Genomic DNA, 11,548 nt, shown 5'->3' on the forward strand with positions numbered 1-11,548 from the left:
AAAATAAGAAATGGTGGACACAAAGCAAAAAAAATTAATTTTCTCAAAATTTTAGCCCGCTTAATGCTTTTACGGCACATTTAGAAATATTTTGCAAGGTTTGACTTGTCTTTAGTAAGTATCCCGTCAAAACAGGCAAAGTCAAGGCAAGCACAAGTCCTAAAGCAAAGGCAAACGCCAAAAAAACCAGGCACATCGTCGTTCATCATGACATACAAATTTACAATTTGAATGTATGCATGCACGCATATTGCATGCAATGCCAATGATGCATTGCATGTGCCTTGCCTACTCTACTAGTTGGATCGTCGCCAAAACAGGCGACGAGGTACGACAACATGCGATCGGAGTGATGCAGGTTTTGACAATGATGACAAACCAACTCCTGTGAGTGAGTAGGCCGGTTTACTGTCGTTTCGCTACATTGCCAGTTCGCTACCAGTCGTTTCGCTACATGTGGCGGTCGTTTCGTTACATGGTAGGTCGTTTCGCTACATGGGTGGAGTCGTTTCGCTACATGATGGGTACGGTCGTTTCGTTACATGGAGGACGTTTCGCTACATGGGTGGAGTCGTTTCGCGACATGGATGTAGGTCATTTCGCTACATCGTAGGTAGTTTCGCTACATGGGTGGAGTCATTATTTTTACTCTATTTTACCCTACTATAATTCCCGGTGGTGACTACAAATTTATTATAGCACAGTTTGCCGGTAAAAAAACTTATACGGTTTGATGGCGCGCAAGGGGTTCTTGTCGTCCTGGCCTGGGTTAGGCCACATAAAAAAAACGGCCAAGAACAATATGCTGACGACCTCTCGGCCTGGTCGGCACACCGATGTCGGCGGTGGGGTCAGAGACGGCGGAAATGTCAATCGTTGGCGGTGCCGGTGGGTCAGCAGTAGTCGGACTTGATGTCATCACTTTGCGCTTGCGCTTGTTGGGCTGTTCGTCGTGGACCAAGGTTCCTTTTCGCTTGTTGTCAACTTTTAGGAGAGGCACAAAATGGCTGGGAGTCCATGTTCCGCGATTAAACGCAGCACTTCCAGAGGACCAGAGGATGTGAATGGCAGCATTCGTTCCCCTGTTCTTTGAAGTTCGCGGAACAAACGTCGTGCTGAGGCAGCGTACAGCAGGGTCCATATGACCATTCATTGGCGGATACATGGATACGATCGAGCGGCCGACCACTGAGGCGAGAGCGTGAAAACACCACGCGGAAGATTCGTTGCGTCGGAGGCAGTCAGAACAGGCGTCATCAAAACTTTGGGTGAGCGCGTCCCATACCGGATCAACATTCTGTTTGATGTAGAAATCGCGGTGAAGAATTAACTCAATGGCCGTTCTTACGCGCAGCTCGGGGGTTTTAGATAGACTCGTATCTCCGCAGAGCGCTACTGATACCGCGTGATAGAGACAATCCCCATCACCAGGAATGCTGACAGGTAGCCTGTTTCGCACTCCCCCACTCTTCTCCAAGATACGCTGTGCGTTTGTGTCGATAGCGTGTACGTTTTCTTGGTACATAGCAGTAAAGCCTTGGGGCGGTACAGCAATCGGGCCGACATTTCGGCGCAGGAGAATTTGCTCACGTCTTGCTGCTGCCCTCAGGAGGTCAGGGGTGATGCCAATAAAAAATCTCTGAAGAGATGCGCCGAAATTATACGCGTTTGGGTCCGAGGTCAACGTAACGCACCTCGTACACCAGTACTCTAGTGGCAACTTACCTAACTCTTCGAAGATAGGTCCCGGAAGCCCTTGGCACTTAGCGTGGAACCACAACGAGCATCCCTCGCAAAAAATCACGTCCGTGATGCATTGTCGCTTGCAATCTCCACAGGGATAGGAATTTCGTTTCGGCATGCTTTCTCTTGGGCTCCACTACAGACTATGTCAATTCGATGATGCTGACAATATGCGGAATGATGTTGTTGTTAAAGTATTTATTGCTAGACCCTTTTCAATTTACATTGTCTTCAGGCGTCGACACGATACAACTGTTACACGAGGTGTTTGATCAATATGCGTACATGATTATGTTGGCAGATTAACAGGACTACTGTCCTTGAATACTTGATCATTAGCACAAATATATCATTAAATACAGCATAAAAGAGAGTAATCAACTTATATACACTAATGTACAAATCAGACAGTTACAATATCATGAATAGTTGCATGATACTCGGCGGTGCTGAGGTTGTGACGGTACGATGCTCGAAATATCAAAGTCTACTAGTGGGAGCCTGGGTCGTAGCCCTGGCTTAGAGTTCAGTGTTCATAGACGTAAGGTCCTACCGATGGGGGTGGAGTACAGAGGATGTAACATCCTGAGCGGCATTTTGTTCTTCGTTGAGTCAATGAGAGTTCTAATACTCGGGGCGCGCTTATCGCTGTCAATGTACTTTTTGGCTAGAGTTTCTATGCGCGATTTTGGTGATTCACATTGCATGGAGTCCTTTATATGATTACCGTTCATCGATTTTGGAATGCCGTATGCAATCTTGTAGGCGCGAGTACGTAGTGAGTCCAACTTCTCAAATTGTTTATCGTTTAGGAGCATCAGCGCCAAGGGAGCATACTCCATGATTGGACGAATCATTGTTTTGTAGATGCTAATGGTGACACTAGGCGGAGCACGGGGGTGATCGAAAGTACCGGCGACTGCTTTTAGTAACGACACACGCTTTTTTGAAATGTTTGGACATAGTTAGTTTATTGTCAATGATGACACCAAGGTTGTTTGCGGATGATGACGCGTGAATTCGTTGACCCTTAACATGTATGAATGCGGGGTAGTAGAGTTTTTTCTTCGACATTGCGACGAACTGGGTTTTGTCGGCATTGTATGTTGTTCGCCACTTGTCGCTCCATGTAGCAATGTCATCGTTCTGTTTTTGGATAAGCGTTTGGGCAGCGTGCTGACATCGGTGTGCCGACCAGGCCGAGAGGTCGTCAGCATATTGTTCTTGGCCGTTTTTTTTATGTGGCCTAACCCAGGCCAGGACAACAAGAACCCCTTGCGCGCCATCAAACCGTATAAGTTTTTTTACCGGCAAACTGTGCTATAATAAATTTGTAGTCACCACCGGGAATTATAGTAGGGTAAAATAGAGTAAAAATAATGACTCCACCCATGTAGCGAAACTACCTACGATGTAGCGAAATGACCTACATCCATGTCGCGAAACGACTCCACCCATGTAGCGAAACGTCCTCCATGTAACGAAACGACCGTACCCATCATGTAGCGAAACGACTCCACCCATGTAGCGAAATGACCTACCATGTAACGAAACGACCGCCACATGTAGCGAAACGACTGGTAGCGAACTGGCAATGCAGCGAAACAGCCTGATACCAGTAGGCCTACAGAGAGAAGCCCAAAGTCTTTAGAGGAGATGGATTCGTTGTCAGTATTGAATTTGTTGTCATTGTCAGTATTGAATTTGTTGTCAGACAGTAGCACTGCACACAGACAACTAAATGACTCTTAAAGACCTGCGACTCTGCAGAGCCAAAACAAAACAAATGCGCACACTCAGACAGAACATATTTGTCAAAAGGCCTAACCCAAGATAAATACTTTTCGGACAATGCCAAAAGCCACGGTGACCCTTTGTTCCAGGTGAAACACATGACTGACTAGCTCCCAAACAAACCTTGTCGAAATGTCTATTTCCTACAGCATTATGCCCGGCATAACCTGACATATTGGTATCAATTCAAATTGCAGTCATAAGCGCTAAAATGTGGATGGAGAGGGGGGGCAATTGGCAGGCTGATCATGGGCATTGCAATATTGCCCTGCCACTATGGCTCTGTTAATGTAGACAACATTATTTGACGCGTTTAATGATGCACTTGCAGGTCAGTAATCATGGTATAATTTTTTCACATTAGAGGACTGCGGAGGATAGGGTAAGGGGTTAGTTGTACCACCCCCTCTTCAGTCTTCCTGAATACCCTGCCCTTGTTTATTGATGCTTTGTTTATATGAATAATAATGTTGTTCAGCAACTGCATAAGTAGCATTCATCTTCAATACCCATGATTCCAGTCACAAGCTCTTTGCCATTTTATTATTACCCAAGCTTTTGGCCTGCTCATTCTTGTTCAAGCTCAACTCCCTGGCCATCGGCCTCAAGGCAGTAGGATTCAACATTCATGGGCATCTCTGCAAGCTGGGTACCCAGACACATCAGACAAGCATCAAGGTCTGCAACTTACATGTACATGTCGACTGTTTGAACATTCTGCTGTAAATGCCTGTTGGACTTGTAGACCCTCCATTGAAATGTTTCTGGAAAATCATATTTTTCAGGTGACCACACTCAACTCAGCCATGCAGCCAGGGCAAACAGAAATCGACTACAAACAGAAATACAAGGCTTTGAAGCGGAAACTTCGATTTCTCATTTATGTAAGATAACAATTTTAAGAGTAGTGTTACTCGTCACTCTTCGTATATGCCTCTGAAATCAGGTTACCATATTCGTTGAAGAGTTTGTGTCCACTTCTTTATATCATATCGTTTGTAACAAGTATGATTGGCAACTGAATATCTGGTAATGTTCTTGTCCATTTACTGAGAGATTATCACAATATAGTCAAAACCGAAGAAGTTTGCAAAGAAACAGTTTTGAGATGATCCCTAGAAGAGTGAAATGCTGAAATAATATTATTTCTATTTTACAGGAACAGGAGAGCTTTGTGGATGAACTTCGAAAAGCCCAGAGAAAGATGTTGAAAGTTGCCAGAGACAGAAGGTATGGTTTGACAGCAATCTCCGGCCGACAAGTTTAAAACAGCACTGTCTGGGGGCTGACAAATTAAAAAATAAATGGGGGAGAAATTTTCCTCATACAATGCACGCCAACGACTTGAAAATCCCTTAAAGTGCATTTAAAGTCTGTGAAACTTATGAAATATGGCTTTTTGAAAAGTGTTAATTGACGTTAGCCCAAAAAACAAGATAAAATGCCAGAAGGCCCTTTGCGTTCAAACTCTAAAATTTCACTGAAGTTGGTATGTTTCACTACTATTTGTCACGGTTCTTCAAATTTTATATGGAGACACCTATTGGGCATCTGTACAAGTTGACCCAATTAAGGTCAATTTTGACCTAGTTGTCAAGTTCACAAAAGTGTCATTGATAGTGCCGCAATTTGTCACATCAAAAAGTCAATTTAACCTCAATGTATCATTTCATCTACCACCAAATGATTCCCAGGTGAGCACAAGGTCCCCAGGACATTTCATTTTCTACAATAGAAATTGATACCTCACCGTCGCCGTCGGTATTGATTGTCTCACCAAAACTGCTTGGGTGGAGGAAAAATGTGGACTAAAACTTCGGCCCCGCCTTGGATCAGATCTACATCTTAGCTCCACCCTCACGGTTTTGGTGAGACAAAAGGCAGTCCCGGATAGCCTTACCTCATTTCCAAACAAGTTAGGTAATCCAATGATATCTTTTTCTACAGTTTCCTACTCGATCGATTGCTGCAGTACGAGAAACCAGATGAGTCGTCGAGTGATTCTGATGCAACAGCGTCTAGTGACAGTGAAGCTGAAGCAAGGGATGGACCACCAAAAAGGTAGCATATGAACCTGGTTACTTGATATTCCTGAGTTTCTTGCCAACCATTGACTCGTGTCACAACACAGTGGCTTCACAGGTATTGTGGCCTCTACATGTTAGTCATGATATATTGAATTGAAGTACAGTGGAAGCTCCCTTAGTGTACAAAAGTATACTAGTTTTGGTCCCAAAGTGATTGTTTCCATTCAATTTGACCTATCCAATTAGGACACCTATCCATATTGAGGGTATCACTTGTCAGTCCGGAAGGTGTCCTTAAGTTAATAGAGAGGTTCTACTGTAATTTGATAAAAAATGGAACGTGTTAATTGTAGGGAGGAAGATGGCTGCGCTTGAGCTTGAGCAATTGCACCATCTGTCTGAAGCGAATTACACTAAATGCCACAACCTAAGTGAAGACAAGATGAACCCATTACACTACAGTGTCAGATACAAGCATAAATTTTCAATAGGCATAAGAGGGACTTATTATCGTAGTATAAACCAAGAAACTTGCGTTCAGACTGTGGCAATAGCTGGCTCAGAACTTCGCTTATATCTTTTTTTAACATGTTGAAATTGACCAGGTAACATTTGTCTTCGAAATAGAGGGTGAAATATTGGGCTGTGTGGTCCCTTTCATGAGATCCTGGTGCCTGAACCCTTTCAGCAGCCATTTTTCGGCAGGCGCTTACAGTCAATACCAATAACGAACAGTGGAGCCTACTTTAATCGGAACCGTCAAAACTATTCAAAAGTGTAGCCATCTATACTTATTATGATAAAACTGCCTCTAAAAATTCCTCTTTTTCATCTATCTTTTTGTCTATGCAGGAAGAAGCTTCATGCTTTCCGTCAACTGCCCATGGTGAATGAAAACACAGCTGCATTGCTTGGCCACCTACCTTACTCAGTCGCTCTGTCACAGCAGGCAATGTCTTCGGCAAGTATCAATTTATTTTTCTATTTAATAGAGCCTTCTTGAATAGATTTATTCGACTGAATGGCATTCAATGTCCGTTACCAATGGCAGAGTATAGAAATTCAAAGTGTTGATAATTCCAACCAACATGATATAAGCTTGTTGTATTTGATACGTTAAAGGGGTATGCCATTCGTAATATCTGGTGGTCCAGGAAAATAGAAATGTAGTTTTACACAATGCCGTAGTGCGGTTGTTATGCAGAAACTTGGTATATATAAGTATTTGTATAACTGTTTACATAACAGCTATATTAAAATCTCCATTGAGTATAAAATGCAATTAAAAATTTTCAAATTCAATTACAAATTTCAAATTTTTAAGGAACAGTGTAGGCCTTTAAATAGAAATGACCAACTCCATTAACAATGTTAAAGGAGTGCGCCATTTGTATATACTGGTGAATGTTGAAAATAGAAATGCAGTTAAATACACAATGTTACCACGCATTCAGATTTGCTGAAATTTGTTTTTTGTATGTGTCTACTTGTACACAACTGCAATGTTGAAATTTATATTCAGTACGTATTTACGCAATTTGAAATTTTCAAATTCAGTTACAAATTTCAATTTGTTAAAGGTCAATGCTGTTCGTTGAAAAAATGTTGAATTTGTTATTGAATTTGAAAATTTTCAATTGCGTAAAACATACTAGATAAAAATTTCAGCATTGCCTTTCTGGAGACTGATGTACACAAATACTAAAAATGCAAAGTTTCAACAAATTCGTATTCATAATAACTGCACTACGGCATTGTGTAATAGTGGATTTCTATTTGGACCACAAGTAATTACGAACGGTGTACACCTTTAACGAACGGCGTACATGTTTGTGTATGGACAAGATCACCAACTTCTGTTCAAGAACTAACTGCATGAATCAGAATTATTTTCAGGGTGTGTTACCAAGTGTTTCGTTCATATTTCAGAGTTCGAATGTTAGTGCGGCACCAACCACCAGTGAACTGCTTGCGAGTCAGTTGTCAGCTTTGGTAAGTGTCGCCTCCTATTGCATGGGCTCTTTCCCGGCTTTTAGAACACGTTCTTCTAATAACCGCTGGCATGCTTGGTGCCCATTTAGAAGTACAGTAGAACCTCTCTATTAAGGACACCCTCAGGACTGACAAGTGATGTCCTTAATAGAGAGGTGTCCTGATTAGAGAGGTCAAATTGAATGGAAACAACCAATTTGGGACCAAAACAGGTGTCCTTAATAGAGAGGTTGTCCTTAAAAGAGAGGTGTCCGCGAAGGGAGATTCCACTGTTTCATCAAAAGATGGCCCAGTGAAAGGGTTAAGTAATGAGAAACTGTGGAGGAGTTTACCTACAAGTACTGCACTGATTAGAAGTTGTGTTGTTTTTTGCATTTAATTGTGTTTTAGAATAACAGTTCTCTTACAGAGATTTTGTCATACCATTCAATGTTAAAGGAAAAATCATAAGTTTTGTTGATCTCGATACCATTGTTATGCATACATCGATAAAATGATAGAACGACTCCTTTTCTAGCGAGCTGCCAATTTACCTGATCAAGCCAACCCTGGTCCTGGTCAGCCACCTAGGAAGCGACCAAAAACAGCGAAGAAAGGCTCAAAGTCAGGTGCGTCAATTCAAAAATAAGTAGGTCGGGTGCTACCTGTTCTGTTAGCCGCCAAGTTTTCTCAGGCGTTTTATTTTTATAGATTTGGTGAATAGTCTTTATTTGGAAAAATTAGGAACCTGCAGAACTAAAAATCCAGATGGCAGCACCAGTACTAAAAGGTACACTTCCAGTGCATTTTCCATTAAAATTAAGTTTTGTTGATTTTCTCCCTAAAACTCATCAAAATAGAATTAAGAACCAATAAAACAAAATTTTTGGTGCTATTTCCCCATGTAGAGTAATTAAGGGATGAAATATTCAATAATCATTGACCCGGGAAATGGCTTTCTCATTACAACCATGGTCCACTTGCCTGCAGGGCCCCCTATTGGCAGGTTTTGTTGTGTAGGTTCCTCATTACAATCACAAATTCACAATCCGCCAGAATCAGGCGACATCATCTGATAACTCCCGTTGCTCTTTCTCCAGATAAATCACGATCTCAAGGCAAACGGCCGCACGGCGAGTCATCACTCTTCGTCGACCCAATGTCACGGGAAGAAATCGAGCGCCACCTAGATTCTAAGAAGCCAATTATGAACATAGAAAAAGCAGGTGCTTCACTACCGCTCGATATCTTCAGCAATGACAATTCAAATCAAGACAGGTTAGTGTCACGGATCAAGGTAATTTTCTTCTCAATTATAAAGTGATTGGAAATATTCTCATTGTAACCCATTGGACTTATTTAGTTTTGTACTGGTGTATTCTTTTGGTCATCCAGGTGTTTTTCGATAACATTAGAAAAAATTCAGCTCGGTCAATGGATTCAAATTTACTGGAGATTGTGTACTGTTCATAATTGTCCAACTCCAATAGACACAGTGATTTGTGGTTTAACTTGTCTACACATGGAACAAGACTGTAAGGACTATCAGTCTCCTCACAGGAAGTTGTAAGATCGGATGAGAACAATGTCAGTCCTGAAGAAGCCACTGAGGGCAAATATACTGTAGACAATCTCCCGTAAATTCAAATTCAGTTGACAGATTGTAATTTCTAATGTTATTATTTACTCTTGATGAGCCGTGTGAAAATTTTGAAGAAAAAAGACCACTTTTACCATGTATTTATTTGAAATAATGTTGTTGTATCAGTCAAACACATCGACAAAAACAGTATCTGACACCATGCCTCATACCATGTCAGAGAGTATTGTAAAAGCAGTTATAAAAAATTACTAAAGTCACCAATGGCGTGAAATTCTGTGGATTTTCAATAAAAGTCTGAGGCAACAGTTTTTTGTGTTTGTGCCAAGACTTTCCACCAATAATTTTCTCTTTGAAAGTGATATGTGTATTTTGAATGTGAATTTCGCATGTTGAAATACCCATCATGATATTAAGACCTCTGGGTGTATGTCAGAATATTTCTAAATCATATTCCAATTTCTGTAGAAGTTCATTTTTGCTGAGAGCAGTCATACTCATATTTATGAAGAGTTTCATCACAGACATGCGCAACATCCAGCGCTGACCTGTCCTCCAAATTTCAGAGCATTCAGGCCAGCAGTAAAACATTCATGATAAAAAATATCCAAACTTTTCCAATGCATTTACAGTTGAATTCCAAGCCATTTTTAAAAATGGCAAAATGGTTGGAAGCTAATTTTTCCAATGAAACTCAATACATGAATATTGTATGACAAGACCTAACTAACCTTCATGATCCTTTTAGTTCAGGTCCAAAATTGCTTGTTTCCATTTATTTTGACCTCTCTAACCAGACACCTCTCTATTAGGGAGAGCACTTGTCAGTCCCATGGGTATCCTTAATAGAGAGGTCCTACCATACAAACATAGAGAGTCAATAGAGCTTTGGTCAAAGAAGATATCAGATTATTGACCTATATTGTATAGTCCGTTTTCTCATGAAATAGACTATAGATACATGAATGATGTACACTGGAACTTCCCTTAACGGAAACCTCCCTAATCAGGACACATCTCTATTAAGGACAGTATTTGTCAGTCCCAAGGGTGTCCTTAATAGGGAGGTTCTGCTTTAGTTGGAAATTGTAATAAAAAGTACAAAATTAACGAACAGACTTGAAGAGATTTTCACTAATCAAGCTAAAAAATAGTCAAATTTACAGTATTCATAAGCTGAAGCCGTACCATTAAAAATAACTCATTCCAATTTTCTTCCAGTGAGGATGAAGATGATCCGAGAGGCAAGGAGCTAATAATAGACATTCCGAAGTGAAAGATGGCCATCAGTCGACAAGGCTGAGGTGAAAATAACGTGTTTCAATGACTAATTGCATGTGCTGTTACGATCTGCCACCAGTTGTGTTTGTTTTGACTAAGACGGATAAATGAACTTTCTGAGCTTGGCATAAGAATTCAGGATGAGGCGTAGATATGATCAGTTCTAGATCTGCGAGTGAGCTTCTTGGAGAGTCTCGTTTTGATGTTGGACATTGCAGTTACTGTCAGGAATGGGTGGAGTAATTTTTACCTTCAAGAACGAATATAAGCAGTAGCGATCCAGAAGCTGGAAAGGGGAGCACAGCCAAGCCTAGACCAGCCCTCATGATGTGATGTTGGAAATGAGGGGTTGCGGGTCCTCACCCAAAAAAATTGGAAATGTTTGTGCCAATTAGGCTTTTTTCAGGCATCTACATGTAAGGCTAAATCAAAAGTAGTCCTTGACTTCTTGGAGAGAGGCACCCTGTAAAATCGTTGCTGGGGGTTAACTCCCCTCCCCTCTAAATCCCCCTCTATCACTGATGAGTAACTTAAGTGTTGTTAGACTGATGTTATAATATCAAAATGGAAACAGGATGTGTGGAAATGGTACTGTCAAACAATAAGATTGAAAGAGAATGAGTGTCTCTGAATCCTCATACAATCTCAACTTGTAGCTGGTCATCAAGCAGATATGGCAACAGGGTGTGTCCTGTGGCCTACTATGACATGAAGAATAAAGAATAAATCTGCAGGGGGTGTATATTGTAGTGGCATCTTTCCTCCAGGCTGAAGGAATTTTCCATTTAGCTTAATCTGCATTAGTAGAGTGACAGCCTTGTAACTACATGTTTTGACCTGGTGTTTTTCCTCCGGTTCACGGGTGGCAGGCCCTCCAGGGGTAATAGTCTGTTGGATGGACAAGGAGTGGTAATCGTTCATAGGCAATCAATGATGCCAGCCTGAACAGCGGTTATATTATGAAGTGGCAAGAACACTTGTCAACAGTTCTCATGAAATGATAGAGCTATTAGAAAGTTGTCTCAGATTTTTAACAGCACTGAGTGTTACAGTGTATTGTATACTTTTGTAAGGAAATGAAATAAACTGAAGATCTAAAAACATTGTAGTTAGTATGTTGTCATATTATGAA

General features: G+C 41.2%; 1 protein-coding gene across 2 annotated transcripts; it reads left to right on the top strand.

Moving 5' to 3' along the window:
- The first annotated feature begins 5 nt into the window (after nucleotides 1-5).
- LOC135483707 (INO80 complex subunit E-like) lies at nucleotides 6-11,502 on the top strand. 2 transcript variants are annotated; one of them, XM_064764704.1, is made up of 9 exons: nucleotides 6-114; nucleotides 4,323-4,421; nucleotides 4,697-4,767; nucleotides 5,485-5,598; nucleotides 6,417-6,525; nucleotides 7,494-7,556; nucleotides 8,074-8,164; nucleotides 8,636-8,832; nucleotides 10,357-11,502. In XM_064764704.1, exons 2-9 carry the CDS (start codon nucleotides 4,344-4,346, stop codon nucleotides 10,357-10,359), a joined length of 726 nt encoding a protein of 241 aa, XP_064620774.1. In that variant the 5' UTR covers nucleotides 6-114; nucleotides 4,323-4,343; the 3' UTR covers nucleotides 10,360-11,502. The 2 variants fall into 2 exon arrangements, with proteins under 2 accessions (XP_064620774.1, XP_064620773.1); XM_064764703.1 differs by having other exon boundaries at nucleotides 8,636-8,813.
- Nucleotides 11,503-11,548: the final 46 nt, after the last annotated feature.

This window comes from Lineus longissimus, chromosome 2 (genome assembly GCF_910592395.1).
Source record: "Lineus longissimus chromosome 2, tnLinLong1.2, whole genome shotgun sequence".
NCBI classification, from domain to species: Eukaryota; Metazoa; Nemertea; class Pilidiophora; order Heteronemertea; family Lineidae; genus Lineus; species Lineus longissimus.

Bases quoted from the DNA above. Each gene is read 5' to 3' on its own strand.
- LOC135483707 (XM_064764703.1), top strand. From the start codon at position 4,344: ATGCAGCCAGGGCAAACAGAAATCGACTACAAACAGAAATACAAGGCT. The intron at 6,526-7,493 runs GCAAGTATCAAT...TTCATATTTCAG, and splicing joins CACAGCAGGCAATGTCTTCG to AGTTCGAATGTTAGTGCGGC. The intron at 7,557-8,073 runs GTAAGTGTCGCC...CTCCTTTTCTAG, and splicing joins CGAGTCAGTTGTCAGCTTTG to CGAGCTGCCAATTTACCTGA.